Consider the following 19,270-nt stretch of genomic DNA (forward strand, 5'->3'; position numbering starts at 1 on the left):
ATTACTGACCTAAAGTGATAAAAGACAGAGCATTATCTTAGACATTAAGTGATAAATGTGTCTGGTGGGGGTAACTCAGCAACTCTATTTAAAAAAGTGATGGGATGTCACAGCTGTGCAGTTTGTATTGCCTGCTGAAGAAATTCAGAATAGATTCTTGTATTCAAAATAACTGTGATGTGAGCAGCATTTATCAGCTAGTGATTTTAATTGCTGTTTATGCACAGCTAATGGCTGTTCTTGTTACTTTTTTTTTTCCACTACCACTTCTAATTATGATGACACCCCTTCAGTCAGCATCTGGATGCTAGGAGGGGAAGTTCTTTATTTTGGGGGTGGTGGAACACTAGAACAGGTTGCCCAGGGAGCTGGTGGAGGCCCCATCCTGGAGACATTCAAGGGCAGGTTTTATGGGGATCTGGGCAACCTGCTGTAGTTGGGGATGTCCTTGCTTACTGCAGGAGCTTGGGCTAGATGACCTCTAGAGGTCCCTTCCAACCCAGTGCATTCTGTGATCTTACAGAGGACTCTCTGGCTTTCTACAAGTTAATGAGCTTCTCTTATTTCCATTTACAGTATGTCCCAGGTAGATGTGGATTCAGGAATTGAAAACATGGAGGTTGATGAGAATGATCGCAGAGAGAAAAGGAGTCTGACAGATAAGGTTAGTTTGGTTTATGTTGGCTGGATTGGGAGTGATGCAGAGCTCTGTCTTTTGAACCAGACCTCAGATGTCAGCTGTGAACAAGTTCTTTACTGCTTTTCCTCATTAAATTTTGTGGGAATGGGAAAAAAACCCTCCAAAGTCCCAGTATCAAAGCCACCTTTTGATTTGTTTCAAACTGGTTTATGAATAACATTTGAAAACTCTGAAGAAAATGTTTTTGTTATATACCCTACAATGAAATGGCCTGTTAATGCTCAGCTCTATTTTTAATATGCTGTAGGCCTGAGGAATATTTCTAAAGACACTTCTGGAGATTGTTGCAGCTAATTTATGTAGCATGTAGAGGTCTACTAACGGAGTACTGCTGTAAATGTTATGGTTGCTAAAATAATGCTATATGATAAGATTTTTCTTACTGATGTTCTAAGAAAATAAGGAATACCTATCAAGGTTTGAGTAGATGATAGAACCCTTTAAAGTGAAACAAAGCAAGCAAGTACAAAGGTTGAATTCACTCCTAAAATTGTCCTCGTTGTTAATTGATTTTAAGGCCCATGTGAAATAAAGCCATAAAGAAATGGGACGTCAGAGAAGTATCTAAAACAACTCTTGCGGTGCTCATTAGGTGTCTTTGTTTGTTCCTGCACTGTCAGGAGTAAGGTCGGTTGGTAAAAGCCTGGCTGAAAGCCATGGAGCAATAACCCTGCTGGAGAATCCTTCCAGTGAATTCCTAGCTGCAAATCAGGCAGTTGGACAGCTTGCATTGTGCTGCTGTGAAATAAATAGCTTGGAATCAAGGACAGTCTTGAAGAGGAGGGGTGGGGAGCAGAGAAAGGTAAAGGTTTGCAATCTTGGTTCAATTTCTCTTCCTCATTTGGAGATACCATAAAGTGAAGTGGATAGGAGACACCATGGTGCTTATTTATTAGTAAAAAATTATCATGCTTGGCTATCTGCATTGGAAATGTCAATATTAAAGCTTTCTTTACAGAGGTAGGAAAGGAAATAGATTTGAAAACAGGAAAGACTTGGGGAAACTCACTCCTTCCTGTGCTTTCATTTTTACAAGAAACTCTTAAAACACTTGTACACAAGAAAAAAATGTGAATCCTCAATTCATTACTTAAACCAGCCATCAGAGGAGTCTTGGGTAAATTTCCCTTCCTAGTATGTGTTTTGAATGTGTTTTGGGAATTTACTTCCTGCTGGATTTGTAGGTTTCTGCTACATCTTGTCTGCATCTTTTTCTGTGTGTGTTTCTTTCCAGGGTGTTTTTCTAAACAGATTTTGCCCAATATAGCAATATTATTTCTGAAGTGTACAAAGTCTGCCACTGAGAGTTAGTCTGAAGCTGTTTAAAGAAGATCCACAGCTGATTGTCTCTTGATCAATACAATTGCAAAGAAGTTGACTTTTTGTTTGGTTTTTTTTTTAATCCCCTTCAACCAAGGAACCGCTGGCTGGGTCTGAAGTGTCTGAGGAGCAAGCTTTACAGCTGGTCTGTAAGATCTTCAGAGTCTCTTGGAAGGACCGAGATAGAGATGTTATCTTCCTGAATTCACTCTCTGCCCAGTTCAAGCAGAACCCAAAGGAAGGTAAGTAGCAGAACTGTTACTGTCAGGGATGGTTTCAGCTGAGTGCCAGGTTCCATACAATTTATTTTTAGCTTTTTCTCTTTGCTACCATGCCAGAGCCACCTACATGTGGTCTTTGCCCAACTTCATGTAGCAGGAAATGGAATCCCCAAAAGGGAACATGGGACCAACTGGTCATAGCTCCAGCCTCAGTCACTTGCTGTGCTGGTGATGTTTTCTGTTGTCGAAGTACTGGGCTGATCTTGTGGTTTTGCTGGAATTACTTTTTCTCAGGAGCCTTTTACTGAATTCATGAGCTGACTTGAATCACAATAGACATTCAGGAGTTAATTTGATAAGAATTCCTGATAATTTGATAACTAATTGTATTTCTGTGTCAGCTGTAAGATATGACCCAATACAGAGTTGTGATGTGGGGGTTGTGCATGATGGTTTTGCTTTCTTTGACATAACTTACACAGCTCAACAGCAGGGTGTGGAAAATGAGAGGGATGAGCAAGAAAACTCTAATGTACTAATCAACAACAACATTACATCATCTGTGATCTTTTGTACTTTCCATAAAAATTGTATTTTTATGTAGCTGTAATTGCAGAGCCTAGAGAAGAGGGCTAGTTATAAATAGAAATGTCAGTCTATTGTTTTTGCCAAAAGAAGCACTTAAGTCACAGTAGTAAACTCCTGTCCTCTGTTAGTGTTTACATCTCTGACCAGTGTGTAGGTGAAGGCAGCAGGTGAGGATACTAACTCTCTTCTTTTTTCCTGAACAGTGTTTTCAGATTTTAAGGACTTGATCGGGCAGATTTTGATGGAAGTGCTGATGATGTCCACCCAGTCGAGGGATGAAAACCCTTTTGCTAGCTTGACAGCTACATCACAACCCATTGCTGCAGCTGCCCGATCTCCTGACAGAAGCCTGATGTTAAACATGGGCTCTAACCCAGGAAGCAGCCCTATGTTCTGTAATGTGGGCTCCTTTGGCTCCAGTTCATTATCCAGGTGACTTCTGATTATAACTGAATACTGATTTCACTTGAATATTGACTGGTAGACTAGAAGAGAGAGAGGCATAGAAATGTCCCAAGAACAATAAGTAGATTTTTCAGTTCTTCACTGTTCTGCATTTGAATGTCTCTGCAGTTTGCCTTTTTTCATCACATTGCCATGGCTAGCAGTGTATTTCGTAGGTCAAAGCCATGTAGCTGGTTCCTTCTGAGAAGTACCCCTAATTTACATCAGTCAAGTCTATGACTCATAACTTAAAAGTGTGCAGATTGTGACATAATTTTATTCAAACTTAGTGGAAGGAGTAGTGTCTGTAAGCTGCAGAATTATTGCTGAAGAGTCATCAGAAGGGCAAGGACTTCTCTTGCTCATTTTATCTTTTCCACCCTGTTTCTACATATCCTAAATTACTGCTTTGTTTTGTTTTCTTTTTCCCCCATAACTGGTTTAGTCTCTATGGGACTAGTCCAGCTCCTACTACCAATTTCACAAGCTATGTACCAATGACTGGTTCATCTCTTACCCCACCAGCCAGTTCAGTTGCCACTACATCTGTGCCTTCCAATACTGTCAGCTCCCACCTCACAGCAACAAGCCCTTCATGGACACAACCTTCCTCTCCGAGGTACCGGCCATACACTGTTGCCCATTCTGGAGGCTTTTCAGCTTCTTCCATCCCGCGTTCTTTGAATATTTCCATCCCATCTAGTTCACCGAGTCCTCCAGCCGTGGCTGCGAGCCCTCCAGCCACCTCAGTCATCACATCCAGACAGAGACCCACAACAATGGGTCCACCTTTGTTTACTGCTTCACCCAGTGCCTTGCGCAGGCGTCCTTCTTTACTGAACAGGATTCCTTCTAGGTATTTCACAAGTGTTTCATGTGTGCTGTGCAGGGTGTGGCATAATCGTGCAGTTTGGAACAACTTCTGTTTGTGCTGAGCTCACCCTACTTACCCCGAGTTGATTTCTGCATTTTTGGTTTGTGCTAATATGTTGACTTCCTAACAAGCTGTCTTTGCCAAAAGATTGAATCCTGCTTTTGTGAGCATTTGGAGTGCAATGTAATGACCTTAAAGGTAGCCATATTGTTTTAATTCTCTCCCATCCATCCCAGTTAAACTGTGGCTTTCTGCTCAGTTGCTACCGCTGGATAGTAAACTAAACAGACCTCCTGCTTTGAAATTAGTTTTCTCAGTAGGGCTTTAGTTGATGTGTTGAAAGTTGTTACTTGCTGTGCCCTGTTAGCTTTGATTCCCTAGTGCATGGATTTAAATTACAGATTAGCCTATTCCAGTATGCCAGGCCAAGTGCTCCTCCATTTCCTCTGTTGGCTGCTCCTGCAATTCCCCAGTCCCTTCTGGAGGGAGAAATGAGCATGAAAGGATTTGAGACTATTTCTTTAAAGTTCAGTAGTTTAGAAATGTAATCCTTACTGTATGGTCATGTCCAAACTTCCCCACTTCAGCCATAATTTTTATCAGGTCTTGAAGTCTTCTAAAATGTTTGGTTTGTGAAGGTGTTATGTTTCATGTGAATAACTCCTAGAGCATGCTAGTGTAGCTGTGGTTTACTAACACGGAGTTATCTGTTGTCTGCATGTTTAGAGAAGATGATTTTTTGGGCAGGCTTGCAAAGCAAACCTACCATTCACTTTTGGCTTAAACCATCTGATGGGCTTTTTCGTTCTGTTGTGGTAGTATATACGACAACCCTTTCTCCCTCCTCCTTGCCGTTTCTGATGTGTCTGAGGACAGTAGTGATGAAGAAAATGAAGATGATGATTTTTCTTGTATCCAGTTTGGGTCCAGGTATTGGAGAAAGAGAATGTAACCTGCATGTTTGGGTGCTTAGGAACTAACAGTCTCTGTAGTGTCAAGTGTTCTTCAAAGTAATTTGGGAAGTGACTAAAGCCAAGAAGATGACCTGGATGGGTATTAAGATGGTGTATAAACAAGTGTAGTGAGTGCTGGTTAGTCAGCTCTTTTTGGGAGAGATGACTAAGATAAAGTACATGTTAATCATACTGCCTTTTAGGTTTAATGGGCATGGTTTCTGAAATAATGTTTGAGTGGAACTCCTTGTTGGCTGTGTGAGTAGAAGGAATATTATTCACCCATGGCTGTAATTTTAAAACCAGTGATACATCATCTGCATGTTTTCATATCAAAAACTGGGAAATGAGGACAAAGGTTAACATTATGCAAAAGAGAGTGCCAAGCAGCCAGCTGATGCAAGCAGCATGACTTTGCTGAAGATTCATTGCTGCTTGACAGGATGGCTCCTCAAGCCTGTAAAGAGAGTATACCTGAAGGTTTTATCTGCTCCTTTGACATGGTAAATAGTAGAGGCTGATGTAGTTTGAACAGCCAAGAATGGAGAGGGAGTAGCAGAATATTTTACTGTGAAACAGACTCGTGAGTTGTATAGCAAAGCCCTTTCGTTTGTGTGACATCAAACTACGTGAGAACAAAGTATGTGCTGGTATTAGTGAGTTCTCTTTGGAAGCTAGCCAGATAGCTGTGCAAAAAGTCCTGCAGAGCCCTGGGGAAAAAGCTTTTGGAAAGGTAAACGCTGGGTAGGATCTAAAGCTTTACATTGTCCTGCAGAGTGATGCTGCAATGCCTTGGCAGATACAGTGTTAACCGGAACTGGAGGAAGGAATAAATGTTTTGTATAAACCCCACACGTTTTAGGGAGACTCTTCTGAAAAATGATACTTCTGTAGTCTTGTTAGTGTCCTGAACATTCCCTCCCAGCATTCAGACCCTCGATTTAAGTGATAGTAAATCTGAGATGCTCTGTAGCTGGCCATGTAGCCTAACAGAGCCAGTTACAATTTGCAGATGTATAAGGGAAGTTTTAAGGACTTCATGAGATTTTTTTTTTTAAAGACCACATGAATGTTGTGCAACTGGAAGGAAAAGAGTTCCTCCAAGACTTTCAGTCCTCTTGGAAGTATTTTAGCTATAGCTAAAGTCAGAGGAAATCTAATTGCTTGAAACTAAGCCAGGTCAAGCTTTTAGGAAGTATCTTGTGGTGTCAGGAGTTGCTCAAAAAGACTTGGTACAAGATGATCATTTTACCCCCCACTAACTTTTCTGCCTGTGAGTGTTCCTGTGGTATGTTGGGACACTAATGCTAAAGTCACGTGGTTAACTGGAAGACCTTCCAATGGTATCTCCTCTTCTCCAGTCTGATTTCAGGAGAGTAAACTTGATAACACAAATTTAGGGGGTTTTGTGTATGTGGAATTTAGGATTATTTTTCCTCAGTGTTTTGTTTAATTTTTATCCTCTTGGCAATCTAATCCAAGTGCTGGATTGAGTCACAAAGCCTTTGGTCAGGATTTCTGAGGCTGCTATGCTTCTGGAGCTTTAATTTGTCTATTATGTCCTGGCGTTCTGCAGACAGCAGTAAGATGTTAGTTAAATTATAAACACAGTGACTGTACAATTATGCAACAACTTGCATTCTGAAAATACCAAGGGATTCAGTATGTGCATGAAGGATGTCTGAGCTTTGCATTAGAGTAATTTCAGTTACTGCTGCAGTGAAGTCATTAACAGAATGACTAACTATAGAAGCAGTAGGGTCTTTAATATAAATTCATGTTCTTCAAAGGGTAATTTTTAAGCTGAATGTAAGAAGTCAAGAGCTTTAAAAAGAATCCATAGAGAAGAAAATGTGTCTGTGCGATTTCATGGTTGCTGAGTACTTGTTTAATAGGGCTACATTTTACATGGAGTAGTTTTAATTGAATAACTGAAAACAAATTTTCTTTCTAAAAACAGATTGCTGCTTTTGGAGCTTAGGTTTCTTAACCTGCTGGGCTGCCAGATGCTTAGCAGTAATAACCTTTCCCTGCTTTATTGGTTGGACAATGGATGTGTACAGCTCAATTATTAAAATGTGAATGATTTTACAGTCTAATTTTAAACATGTCTTTTAAAAGGTACATTTAAGGTAACCAATACTCTTATTTTCCAGTTTAAGAACTGAGGCTTGTAAGATGGGTCTTTATTTAAATCCACCCTGACCCGTACACAATCCTCTTTGAGGAGTAGCAGCAGCCCATCCACGATTTAATTGCTGGATTTTTTTGGTTTTTTACATGAAGTGAACACATCTTGTCCTAAATCCCTTCTGTAAAATGAGGATTCTGCTTTTAATTAGCTTTGCCAAGCTGTTACGTTGAGCAGAAATCTGTTGAGATAACAAGTCTGAGATTGAGAGCTGTGGGATCTGTTCTCACTGTTTGTATTTCATTTGTCTCTTGTCTCAAGCTGGGTTTTGGTTTTGTGGGTTTAGTTTGTGTATTTACAATAGCACTGATTTCTTTTTCCCTCCCTGAGGCTGTGCTAAGTAATGAAATGGCTGGTTTTTTTTTTAACTGTAAGGGAATTGAAATTAACTGTGTTGAAATTAGTTGATCTTCAATGTGGAAATTTTAAAAGGAGCAATTGCTTTGATGCTGCCTCCTGTTTTGTTTATTCTCCTTCTTCAGAGTATGTGAAGTGATTGTCTGTAGCTGTATCTATCAGCTAAGGTCTCTTCCCTGCAGTGGAAGGACCTTGCCTTCCCTGGGCTGCTTGGTGTTTACAGACTGGGCACATTCTCTGCCTTTCTGAATGATTTGTAGAGGCTGTGCAGAGGTGACATCCAAGACTTGGAAGTGTTGTGGTGTCCTGACCTTTCAAGCATTTTTTATGTCAGGTAGAACTTAGACTGCTCATTTTCAGTGTTGCCCTGTAAGAACAAGAGTTAGTGATTCCCACTGAAGTCATGCACCTTATTCCTGTCTTTCAGATAACTTGGTCATTTAATAAGGTAATTGATTCTTCATTCGTGTCACAGTACAGCTGAACTTCTATAGGGGGAAGAGTTGTTAAATGGAGAACTTTTTACAGATCACAGAAATTATCTTAATTATTGATCCATGTGTATGATGGGATGGAGTCATCACGAAACTGACAGAGGCAGTCAAGAGCTCATGAATTACTTGATTGTACACCAGTGAAGAACCGTACCTAATGCTTTGTTTCTTCTTTTTGTGTGTTTTGAAGTATGGGAGGCTCTGGCAGCTCAAGTGTTTCCGATTCCTGCAGTGACCACTTCACCATTGAGAACTGTAAGGAGACAGAGATGCTGAACTACCTCATTGAGTGTTTTGACAGAATTGGAATAGAGGAGAGAAAAGCACCAAAGGTACATTTCAGATGAGTGAAGTCAGAGACAGTCCTGTTACTGTTTAGTGGGGGAGGTTGGTGGAAATTGACAGTATCTTCTTGGTGGCTTTGTTGTAGAAATAGATTTATAGAATTTGTAAGGTCCCTTTGACTCTTACTATTTCATCATACTTGTATTGTTTATACATTTTGCATCACTAAAATAAGCACTGTTAGAAACTATCCTTCCCCTTTTGATCTACTGCATTTTATCTAGATATATTCTATGTAAAACATTCTTTTGTGAGACCAGCTCCCTGTCAGCATTCTCTGTTCTGCTTTAAGCTTTTGCTTCTGAGATAAAAAACAAACAAAGTCTTTTTATATGTATTATGAAAGGATTTTAGCTGGAGTAGTGCTAATCTTAGTTTGCATAGTACATTCATACAGCATGGGTAAAGATATTTATCATGTTTCCTGTCTGTTCTGTCTCTGAATACTTCTAGTTTGCATTAAAATAAAGTTGTCTTTATCAGATGTGTAGCCAGCCAACAGTTAGCCAGTTACTGAGCAACATCCGATCACAGTGCATTTCACATGCTGCTTTGGTGCTACAGGGATCCTTAACACAACCAAGGTAAATACAGCTGGTGGTAACCATCAAAGTTAGACTCTTCTGGGATTTCATTTTTATTTTGTTGTTTTTCCTTCTGAGGATTAGATAAGCACAAAGTCATTGAAGCTGGATAGATTTATCTGCCAGAGGAACAGTTCATTGCAGTCTTGTAATAACAGGTGTCTGCCCATGGCTGTGGGTTTGGAAGTAGATGACCTTTAAGGTCCCTTCCAATCCAAACCATTCTAGGACTGCTTTACCTTTGGATACTATTGTTCCCAATGATAAGTTTGTGGAGAGCAGTTTAAGAGTTCTCTAATTGTGTTTGGTTAAAATCAACCAGGTTTTTGAACATTTTAAATATGAGATCTAAGTGAAGCCATTTTTTGCCTTACCTCATGCATAAACTGTTTTACTTGCAGATTGTTGGGGCACTACTCCTGTGCAAGTCAGTAACCAGTAGAGCTGCATCTGAGAAACAATCTTACCAAAATGTGTAGCAAAAACTGCTAAGGTGGCATAGTACTTGTTTACTTCAGAGAGTTTACCACAGCAGATTTGGTAATGTAAATCTGTGTGTAGATGTTCTACACTCAGTCACGGCTGAGATTCCAAGTGCAATTCTTTCAACAGCAGTTACTTCACTGTCAGCCTTTTAGCTGGAACAGTAAAAAAGGTTTTTAAAATAGGAGATATGACTCCTACTAAAATCTGCATCATTTTGTATTTGTGTTTCCAAACAATACTTCTATAATCTTTACAGCTGCACCAATTACCCTTTGTGCTTTGAGATTAGTTTTTTCTCTACATGAACCAATGCTGACATTAGAATAACTTTCTTATGTGCAATAAGGAAAAAAACCCAACCCCAAACTTCTTCAGAAATCCTAAGGAGCAGCTAAAATGAGTGTATGAATTCAGAGAAGTCTAATGTTGCATTCTTAGTCTGGAGAAACAAACATCAGAAAAAGTTTCTTCACTAGTTGAGTTTACAAAGGACTTTTTCATTAGAGAAGAGTAGAAGGGAGAAGTAGTAACTACACAGAAGCTGTTACTTTCTTTCAGCCTCATTAAACTAAAAGTGTGATGTTGGCAGCAGCATCTGTTTCAGAGTAACAGTTCCACAAGTAACTTGAGAAGACAAGGTTAGTTACTGCTGAGAGGAGTAGGTGTGTCTACATGTTGATACTCTGCTTTCTGACACATCCTTAGATGCGATTCCTGACACTTTTGCAAATACTACTGCAAATAATCAGTAGTTTTGGCTATTTTTTTTATACAAATAAAGGTCATTGCAGCAGCAGTCTTTGCTGGTACCATATATGCTGTGTAGAAATCTCCCATTTGGCTTCATCCAAGAACTGGTGAGAACAACTTATCAGGATGAAGAGGTGTTCAAACAGGTAAGGCATGGGTTAAAACTAATATCGCATGGTTCTGCTATTTGCAATATTCAGGAAAGTGGATTTCCAGAGGTTTATTCTGCGTCTCACAGTCCTGTATCTGTTCCTTCAGGTGCTAGCAAGCTGTTGAACAAAGCCCAACTTGCTTGTTTTTAACTCAGCATTTTGTGAAAGACTGACACATTATTTACTGGTTCTAATTCTTAGTAGGGCCTTATTTTAACCTTTATGTACTGTTGAGGTCCTACATATGGGTCAGACTAATCCCAGGCAAAAATCCAGGCTGGGTGCAAGAGTGGGCCAAGAGCAGCTCTGAAGAAAAAGACTTGGGGGTGCTGATTGAGAAGCCCACCAGGAGCCAGCAGTGCCCTCATGCAACCCAGAAGGAAAATCATGTCCTGGGCTGCATCAAGGGGAATGTGGCCAGCTGGGCAAGAGAAGGGATTCTGCCACTTTACTCTGCTCTGGTGAGACCCTACCTCAAATACTGTGTCCAGTTGTGGTGTCCCAGCATAAGAAGGACAGAGAGCTGTTGGGATGGCACATGATCCCTCCAATTCTGAAAAAATGAAATGACATCAGCTACTTTTTGTGTGTAGTGCAAATACCTTTTAATAGTTTCTGTCTGGACACCTTATATTAGAGGTTGAAGCAGTTTCAAGTATGTTCAAAAATGGTTATGGCAAGTATTACTGCTCACCTATCCTGGAGAAGAGAGCTATTGCTGCAGCTGAAGCAGCCAAGCACCTCTTTATAGTTCTTTATAGTAAAATGACTTAATACTTTTTGTCTCTTCATGGAGGCCACACAATATAGTTTAAATGTAAAATTCAGTGGGACCTCCTGGTAATTATTGCAAAATTACTGTAAGAGTTTATTTTGTGAGGGTGTAGTTCTCAGAGCTGTGTGATTGAGACTTACTAATTTGGCATGATTGCTTTTAATTAATAAGTTCCTGTCTTGTCACTTCCTCTTTCATAATAATCTTGACTGCTGTTTATTTATTCTTACCTCAGTTACATCTTACCAGCACAAACCCAATTTGCTTACATGACATGTAAAATTCAAGCTCTATTGTTACCCCAAGTGTACAGGCAAATAAATTGTTACTCATTTGGGCAATCAAGTTGTTCTCTACAGTCCTTGTGCTCTCATTTGTGTCTATAATATCCATGTTTGCACACACTACAGTGATCCTGTATGAAATGTGTGTGCTTTCCCACGCAGAACTTGATGCAACAGCGCTTGATGTTTGGCAGTGTGCTTGCATCACTATTTGTCAGCTTCAGCTTATATCTGGTAGCTTGGGGTCCAAATCTAGGTGCACATGTCTCAGTTTTTTGGTTTGCAAAGTCAATGTTTGGAAACAAGTTCGATTATGATCAGGAAAAATATATGCAAGTGCTTGGAAAGAGGCTTTTATGGATAAGTTGTGCCCAGGCTTCAAGTCAATACATAACTTCTATTATGTCAAGCAAATTGGATTTTAGCTTAGAATAATCTTTTAACTGTAACTGGTAGAAATTTAAAGAGTCTTGGTTTTCTGTTGTGTAACTTAAAGCATTTGCAGAATGAGCAGGCATTTCATGCTGTCTACAGCAATGGTGTCATTTGCTTCCTAGTGAATAAAGTAATCTACTTCTGTCTTCACAGATCTTTATTCCCATCTTACAAGGCCTGGCTGTAGCTTCCAAAGAGTGCTCCCTTGATAGTGACAATTTTAAATACCCCCTTATGGTAAGAACTGGTCATTTGTAGAAGTAATTTCTTTATCTTTGCTGATAATTTACACAGATTCTATACAAGATATGCTTTGATATTTGGGGGATTCTTGTGGTTAGTGGATTACTGTTAAACTCTGTTGGAAGCTTACTGTGGTATGAGATGTGAAAAGGACTATTAAAGATCTAGTGGAGTATGAGACCAAGAATATCTTAGGCTTATTGTACAGTGTTTAGTGGGCTGTTCAAATACTGTGTTTTGTTTTGTGTAAGATCAGTCAAATGTGTGGGTTTCCTCATACATGCTGGTTATCGTGTTGTGGATGGTCATAAAATCTTGCTAAGCTCCTCCTAGTTCAAATCTGGAAAATAAGACCCAGTATCCATACCAATGTTTGTTGGGCTCACTTTTGTCTGTGGGAAGCTAAAATCTATTGCATTAAACCCATAATTATTTGAATTGGTGACTCTGTACTGGAGGAAAATGTCATAGTAGTCCCTGCCTACAAAGCTGGGTTTATTTTTAGACTTAAGTGCATACTTCAGTTGTAGGTCTGTTTCTCTTACTGCTTTTGTTGACTAAACAATAAAGACTTTCAAAAAAAGCATGCTTGGCCACAAAAGAGCAAGCTGAATTCTTGACTTGTCAGCCAAGAATTAGCATAGTCAGCTAATACCTTCATATTTTATGATCTTCAGTATATGCTGAAAAAGGTTGCTCCATCTCAGGTTTAATTTGTACTTCAGGAGGTCTGGACTGAGGTGCTGCACATAAAAACAAATAGGCAGCTCTGGTACTTTGGCAAAAACAGCTGTCTTTGCAGTTTCTGTGTTTTCCTGCTCTGTTATTCCACTCCCCTCCAATTATAATGTGAGCTGTTGCAGATTTGGCTGTTGGCTACAAGTAAGGACTACATGAAAATCGTACTCCATTCTGATCATATGTAGCTGGCACACTGTGCAACAAAAGGGTGCAGTAGTAGGTTCTAGCTATAGTGTGAGTGAAGCATGAAAACAGACAGGACAGGAGAAGCTGGGCATGTGAAAGTCTACCATGTTTGCAGAGTTGTCTGTTATAACTGCTTTCTTTTTTCTGTGCTGAAAGTGAGTTAGAGACCTTGGATAGGATTCTTTGTTTCTGTCTTCTGTGTACATCTGACATTTTTCCACTCTGATTCGAAAGACAAAGGCCTTGGTGTATGTATAGAACAATTACTCTATTTATTATTGTTACTGACTTTCTGTGTGGCAACTCAGGAGTCCAGCAAAGGAATTGTTATGTTCTGAACAAACAATTTGCTCAGCTAAATTTTGAAATAAGTGCAATAATTTATTATCCTGTGAGGCACCTTAGCTTTTCTTGTGACAACTTGGAACAGATGTAAAAGCTAAAATGGGAGCAGGGTGTGCTCTAGCTCTTTTTGGACCTCTTCATCATTGTAGGAGTAGGAAGTTTTTCCACTAATTAAGGGAAAAAGGGTTGGCTCTTTCAACACTTTATACTGTGTTAAGGCTGTTATTTGCAGACAGGTTACGTAGGAATTGCACACCCAAGTAATTTTTCTTGGGATTTATTTATAGGCACTATGTGAACTTTGTGAAATCAAGTTTGGGAAAACACACCCCATGTGCAGTTTGGTAAGTGCACCCAGTTTGATCTTTTTCTAGTTACAAGAACCATATCACCTCCTTTGTTGATACGGTACAATCCATACTGCTCATGTCCTCTAGGGTTCTGAACAGGGGCTACTGTAGTATCTTATGCAAAACAACATTTTAAACTGGTAAAAGGAGTCCTTTTCCCTGAGAATTGACAAAAACAAACCAGACTTGTGTAGATTGCTGAAATACAGGGAGATATTTCCATTTAGCTATCAGCATGAGTGCATGTTGGAAATTCAATGTATGTGGCAAACACTGAAAGGTGACAGTGCAGATGAAGTGGCTGACACATCAGCTTTGATTCACTTGCAATTTCTCCTGTTTTCTAGGTTGTCTCTTTGCCTTTGTGGTTGCCTAAATCTTTAAGCCCAGGGGCAGGAAGAGAGCTGCAAAGACTTTCTTACCTTGGAGCCTTCTTCAGTCTCTCTGTCTTTGCTGAAGATGATGTAAGTGGTACAGAAGGATGTTGATAGTAGAATAGTAGAGTTTTATTTGGAGTTTGTTTTGATTCTTTTGGTTGTGATTTTTTTCTTTTTCCTCAATATGTTCAATATTTTTGATAATATTCATTCTACTTGCAGAACAAAGTAGTTGAAAAGTACTTCTCAGGGCCTGCCATCACTCTTGAAAACACCAGGGTTGTTAGCCAGTCTTTGCAACATTACCTGGAATTAGCAAGGGTAAGTGTGCTTGGATTTAAGGGGGGAAAAAAAAGAGGAAGGGGATGAGGGGAGGCAAAATACTGTGGAGTTTTTTGGTCGTGACATAGATGAAGAATATAACCTGAAAAAACCTCACAAATTAATTTCTGTGATAAATAACCAATCTGTTAGGATATGGCTGAAGGGCATTAGGCAAGAAAAATTAGAGTGCTAAAAATACTTCTTTAAGGCTGTAAGCCAATTCAGAAAATATCAGAAGAGTTAGTCATGGGCTATAGTTCACGTTAAAGGAAGAGGAAAAACATACATGCTGTTCTAGTAGTGTGTGTACTACTCTTCTCCATGTATCGTTCCTATAACTAATGTATGCATAGGAAGTTGACAGTGGGAGCATAACAGAAGTTGGAGTGATTTTTTTGGTGGAATTTGTGGAACTTAAAAATGCAGGGAAATCTGGAAAATATTGAGACGATGTGCAGCCTGACAGAATGTTTACTTGAAATTTCAGCAAGAGCTGTTCAAGATTCTACACAGTATTTTACTGAACGGTGAAACTCGAGAAGCAGCTCTCAATTACATGGCAGCTGTTGTCAATGCCAACATGAAGAAGGCACAAATGCAGGTAAATATTGGGGAATGTTCTTCCTGTGGTTCATGGCCCTAGTCAAAGCACAGATAGCACTAGATGGCTCATGCTGTGGTGGCTCTTGAGGACAAAAGAATTTTGTGTGCCTGCTATAACAGGCAAAAAGCCTCATCATCACTCCTAATATCTTTTTAAGTGTTTCCCGTTTCTGAAGTTGTTCTGCTTTCCCCTATTTGATCGGTTTATGTCATTTCCTCTCTTAGGACTGACATCACTTCATTAATAGGGATTCTATTTTAGATGTTTGAAGCTTTGTGCTTCCTTCCTACCCTACCTATGGAGGCTTCATTGAATTGGCTGTGATGAAAAACCTCATCTCCCAGCTGGTGAGGTGCTAGGCTTTTTGTGTAGAAGGAGGAGTAATGGAGATCTGAACTGTTGTGGTTCCAGTGAAACAGCAGGGATGTTATTTTGCCATTGTTTTATGAATCATTGCACACATTTCCTGTGATAAAATCTGTGCATGAATCCTGAACAAACGAAGTTTGCATTGTTGTTACCTTCAAGTCTCCTTTGCAAAAGCAGATGTTGGGAACCTTCACTAGGAGTATTTCTGTGAAATTACTGCCAAGAAGTAACAGAAGCTTCACACTTGAGATAAAAGTTGAGAATTGAAGCTCAGCAACTATTGGGAACTTCTATTTTGCTGTCTAAACCATTCCTGCGAGAAAACTTTTAAGCCCTTTAATTTCTTAGGTCATTTTCTACTTCTTTTTATGCTTAAAGGTCTTGACAGTGACTTGAGCCATAGAGGCAGATCATGTTGTTAGTAAGTGGCCTTCCCATTGTCACAGAGGTCTCCTCACAGATTCACATTCTCCATCCTTTCTCCCTGTTCTTGAACTTGCAGAATTCATTTATGTTTGATATTGCTAAAGCAGCAGAAAATACCCTTGCACTTCTAAGCTTATGTCTTTATTTACTTTCTTATCCCACAGACAGATGATCGTTTGGTATCTACAGATGGCTTTATGCTCAACTTCTTATGGGTACTACAGCAACTGAGTACGAAGATAAAGCTGGAAACGGTTGATCCTATGTACATATTTCATCCCAGGTGTCGTATTGACCTGCCAACAGATGAGACAAGAGTGAAAGCAACAATGGAGGATGTTGCAGCCTGGATTGCTGAACTTTGTGAGTACTTTTACTGAGATGTTAGGCATTTGCTGTGCCATCTGGTTTTGATACTGGAGGTACATGGAAATACTTGATTCTAGCAAATCATTCCCCTATTCCTCAACAGCTTTTCCTTGATGCTATCTGCTCTTATTTCTTTAAAAGAAAGTTGAAGGCCTTCCCCCCAGATAAGGCAGTGGAGTTTTTATTTATTCACCTGTGCTGCTTGCTTGTTTGTTCTCTAGACAGGGACCCGTCTCCGTTTTCTGAGCCGAAATTCCCAACGGAATGTTTCTTCCTAACCCTGCATGCCCATCACCTCTCCATCCTGCCAAGCTGCCGCCGGTACATACGGAGACTGCGGGCCATCAGGGAGCTCAACAGGTTAGAAGCTGTTAATTACCTCATACATCTGAAAGACCTAGCATGCATCCCAGGCACGTCCTTCTCATCCTGATGGCAACTTCTATATGCTTAAGGGAAGTCAGAATGACCATTTGGGTAAAACCTGCTGGGTGCAGGTCATCTTGATCATTTTAACTACTTTGTCATCTGCTGCTTTTGGCCCTTGTGGGTTTTTGATGTTGATGGACCGTGGTTTGAATTAGAAATTGATATACCAGTGGGCTAGAGGATACTGGTTACATAAGGCAGCTGAAATGGGTGAGAAGCCCATTCTACTAAAAGATAATCCATCTCAATGTTTTCTTGCTATTTAGCAGCTAAGTAGGTTCAGTACCGTGTAGATGGCAATAGATATCCACTCTGCCACAATAACCAGTTCTGGCATGTGATTTTCAGGACTGTTGAAGATTTGAAAAACAATGAAAGTCAATGGAAGGATTCTCCTCTGGCCACCAGGCACCGAGAGATGCTGAAACGTTGCAAGACACAACTTAAGGTTTGCAAGTGATTCTGTCCTCAACTAAACACCTTTGTCAGTATGTTTGCTTTGTGTTTAGATGTTTAAATGCAACTTCCCATTGATGCTTCTGGAAAATGATGAGTTCAGATTTATAACAAATATAGCATTAATGGTGAATTTAAAATTCAAGGTAACAGAAAGAGTAACTTGGGCAGTGTTCTTCAGAAAGAAGAAAATAAGATTTTTATGGGAGAGAGAACAAGCCAAGGACTGTGATTTGCTCAGGGGTAGTTGTGGTGTGTGCACAGTCCATGCCCGAGATGAAACTCTCGAGTCTTTATCTTGTGTAGAATTCTTGCAAGGATGAGTGTGCTGGGGTCCTGTCTATTAAAGGTCTATCCTGCTTAGGTCTTCCTAGTATAAATTGACTGTTCCTGCAAGTCTGAATTATGTCTTTTTCTTGATCTGTTAGGGCTTATGTGTCCTGTTTTATTCAAATGAGAGCACATTTTGAGAAGAGGCCATTGTATAATTGTCATAATTCAGATGTATTGATTAGCTTAGATGGGCTTGACCTTGCTTTTATACCATCTTGCCCTGTATCAGTTGTTGTATGCATATTCTGCAGAAACTGGTGAGGTGCAAGGCTTGTGCAGATGCTGGTTTGCTGGATGAAAACTTTCTCAGGAGATGTTTGAATTTCTATGGCATGGTGATTCAGCTGATGCTTCGCATTCTCGACCCTGCCTATCCCAAGTGAGTGTCAGAATTCTCTGTGTAAATTGTACCACAGATATTTCAGATCATGTTAGGTTGTTTACTGAATTTAGCAGGTCTCAAATTTTAATCATGTTTTACAGTGTCTGCATTCTTACATGGTTGTGTCAGTGACGGATATCCTTGCATGGAATCTGTTTTTCACTTACAGTGTAAGGTTCAGTTATGGAGGGGAGCAACCTTGGGGTGCTTAGCACACTTGAAGTACTGACGCTGATTTTTGAAGTCAGTTTCAGAACTCCTGTAAAGTGTTCCCATAGGAGAATGCCCTCAGAGAGCTCATGACACTTTCTGCTTAAGCCTGATATTTTACTGGCCTCTTTGTTGTCTCTCTTATTCCACAGCATAAAATTGCCTTTAACTCCTGAGGTTCCGAAGGTCTTTGCAGCATTGCCGGAGTTTTACGTGGAAGATGTTGCTGAATTTTTGTTTTTTATTGTACAGTAAGTGAAGTTCTATCTAAAGGAACTTTGTTGTGCTATTTACCCCTGCACAGGTGTGCACAGACATGTAGGGTGTGAAGGTAGTTTCCTAGCTATTTTGTAGTTAGTGTTCTGGTTTTAACAGCTGTGAATTTTTGACACTGGTTGACATTGCTGCAGATGTAAAACTTAGGCGAGTTCCAGAGTCCTAACCTGATTTTTTTTCCTTCCCTTCAAAAATTATAGTATCATAGTATCAGTCAGGGTTGGAAGGGACCACAAGGATCATCTAGTTCCAACCCCCCTGCCATGGGCAGGGACACCCCACACTAGATCAGGCTGGCCAGCGCCTCATCCATCCTGGTCTTAAACACCTCCAGGGATGGGGCCCCAATGTTCTTTGTTTTGGATGTTCTTTATGGTTTGGAGTGAGGCCTTTTGATCTCATCAGATGTTAAATCATCACTAGAATAATTTTAAGAAGTCAGAGCTTAATAAGTAGACAGTCCTCCCAATTCATAGAGCTGCTGGGATAAAATGCGTTTGTATAGTTCTAGCAGTTTAGGTGGGTGTAAATAGTGTTCAGATGTAGTCCTGGTCATTTAGTTCCTGAAAATGTGCCTTCCAGTTCAGGCTTGCTGTGTCTTGCGATTAGGAGATGTTTTCTTTTGCCTTCCTGAGGTGCTGTTACAGTGGTACTTCACATCAAATGTGGTAGTGTGTGCCACATGTTTCATGCTAAAATTCAGCTTGCAGTGAACAGCTAACAAGATCTTTAGGAACATTAACAATGCAGTTTCTGATGGGAAAGATCAGAAATCATGATATAATAACTGAATTTTGCTGGTCAAAATCAGTCATCTGAATTTACTTGATGTATGTGATGAATTCGTAGATAATACAGGGCTGGGGGTTTTCACTTTGTTTTCCTTATCTTCCTCTT

At 39.9% G+C, this 19,270-nt stretch overlaps 1 protein-coding gene across 3 annotated transcripts in view; it reads left to right on the top strand.

The window, feature by feature from the left end:
• UBE4B (ubiquitination factor E4B) overlaps nt 1-19,270 on the top strand; it is a 39,531-nt gene that overhangs the window by 12,022 nt on the left and 8,239 nt on the right. The window contains exons 4-21 of one of the 3 annotated variants that reach the window (XM_068158395.1): nt 577-664; nt 2,118-2,262; nt 3,033-3,261; nt 3,719-4,129; nt 4,967-5,077; nt 8,333-8,474; nt 8,971-9,071; nt 10,339-10,453; nt 12,107-12,190; nt 13,756-13,812; nt 14,166-14,282; nt 14,418-14,516; nt 15,007-15,120; nt 16,083-16,281; nt 16,509-16,647; nt 17,065-17,164; nt 17,757-17,884; nt 18,250-18,348. In XM_068158395.1, the coding sequence (XP_068014496.1) occupies nt 577-664; nt 2,118-2,262; nt 3,033-3,261; nt 3,719-4,129; nt 4,967-5,077; nt 8,333-8,474; nt 8,971-9,071; nt 10,339-10,453; nt 12,107-12,190; nt 13,756-13,812; nt 14,166-14,282; nt 14,418-14,516; nt 15,007-15,120; nt 16,083-16,281; nt 16,509-16,647; nt 17,065-17,164; nt 17,757-17,884; nt 18,250-18,348 (2,478 nt within the window). The remainder of the gene's footprint in view (nt 1-576; nt 665-2,117; nt 2,263-3,032; nt 3,262-3,718; nt 4,130-4,966; nt 5,078-8,332; nt 8,475-8,970; nt 9,072-10,338; nt 10,454-12,106; nt 12,191-13,755; nt 13,813-14,165; nt 14,283-14,417; nt 14,517-15,006; nt 15,121-16,082; nt 16,282-16,508; nt 16,648-17,064; nt 17,165-17,756; nt 17,885-18,249; nt 18,349-19,270) is intronic. The other 2 variants (XM_068158393.1, XM_068158394.1) reach the window with 2 other exon arrangements.

The sequence above is a fragment of the Melanerpes formicivorus genome, unplaced genomic scaffold, assembly GCF_026170545.1.
Source record: "Melanerpes formicivorus ecotype bairdi unplaced genomic scaffold, bMelFor1.0.p_v2 SCAF_39, whole genome shotgun sequence".
Taxonomy (NCBI): Eukaryota; Metazoa; Chordata; class Aves; order Piciformes; family Picidae; genus Melanerpes; species Melanerpes formicivorus.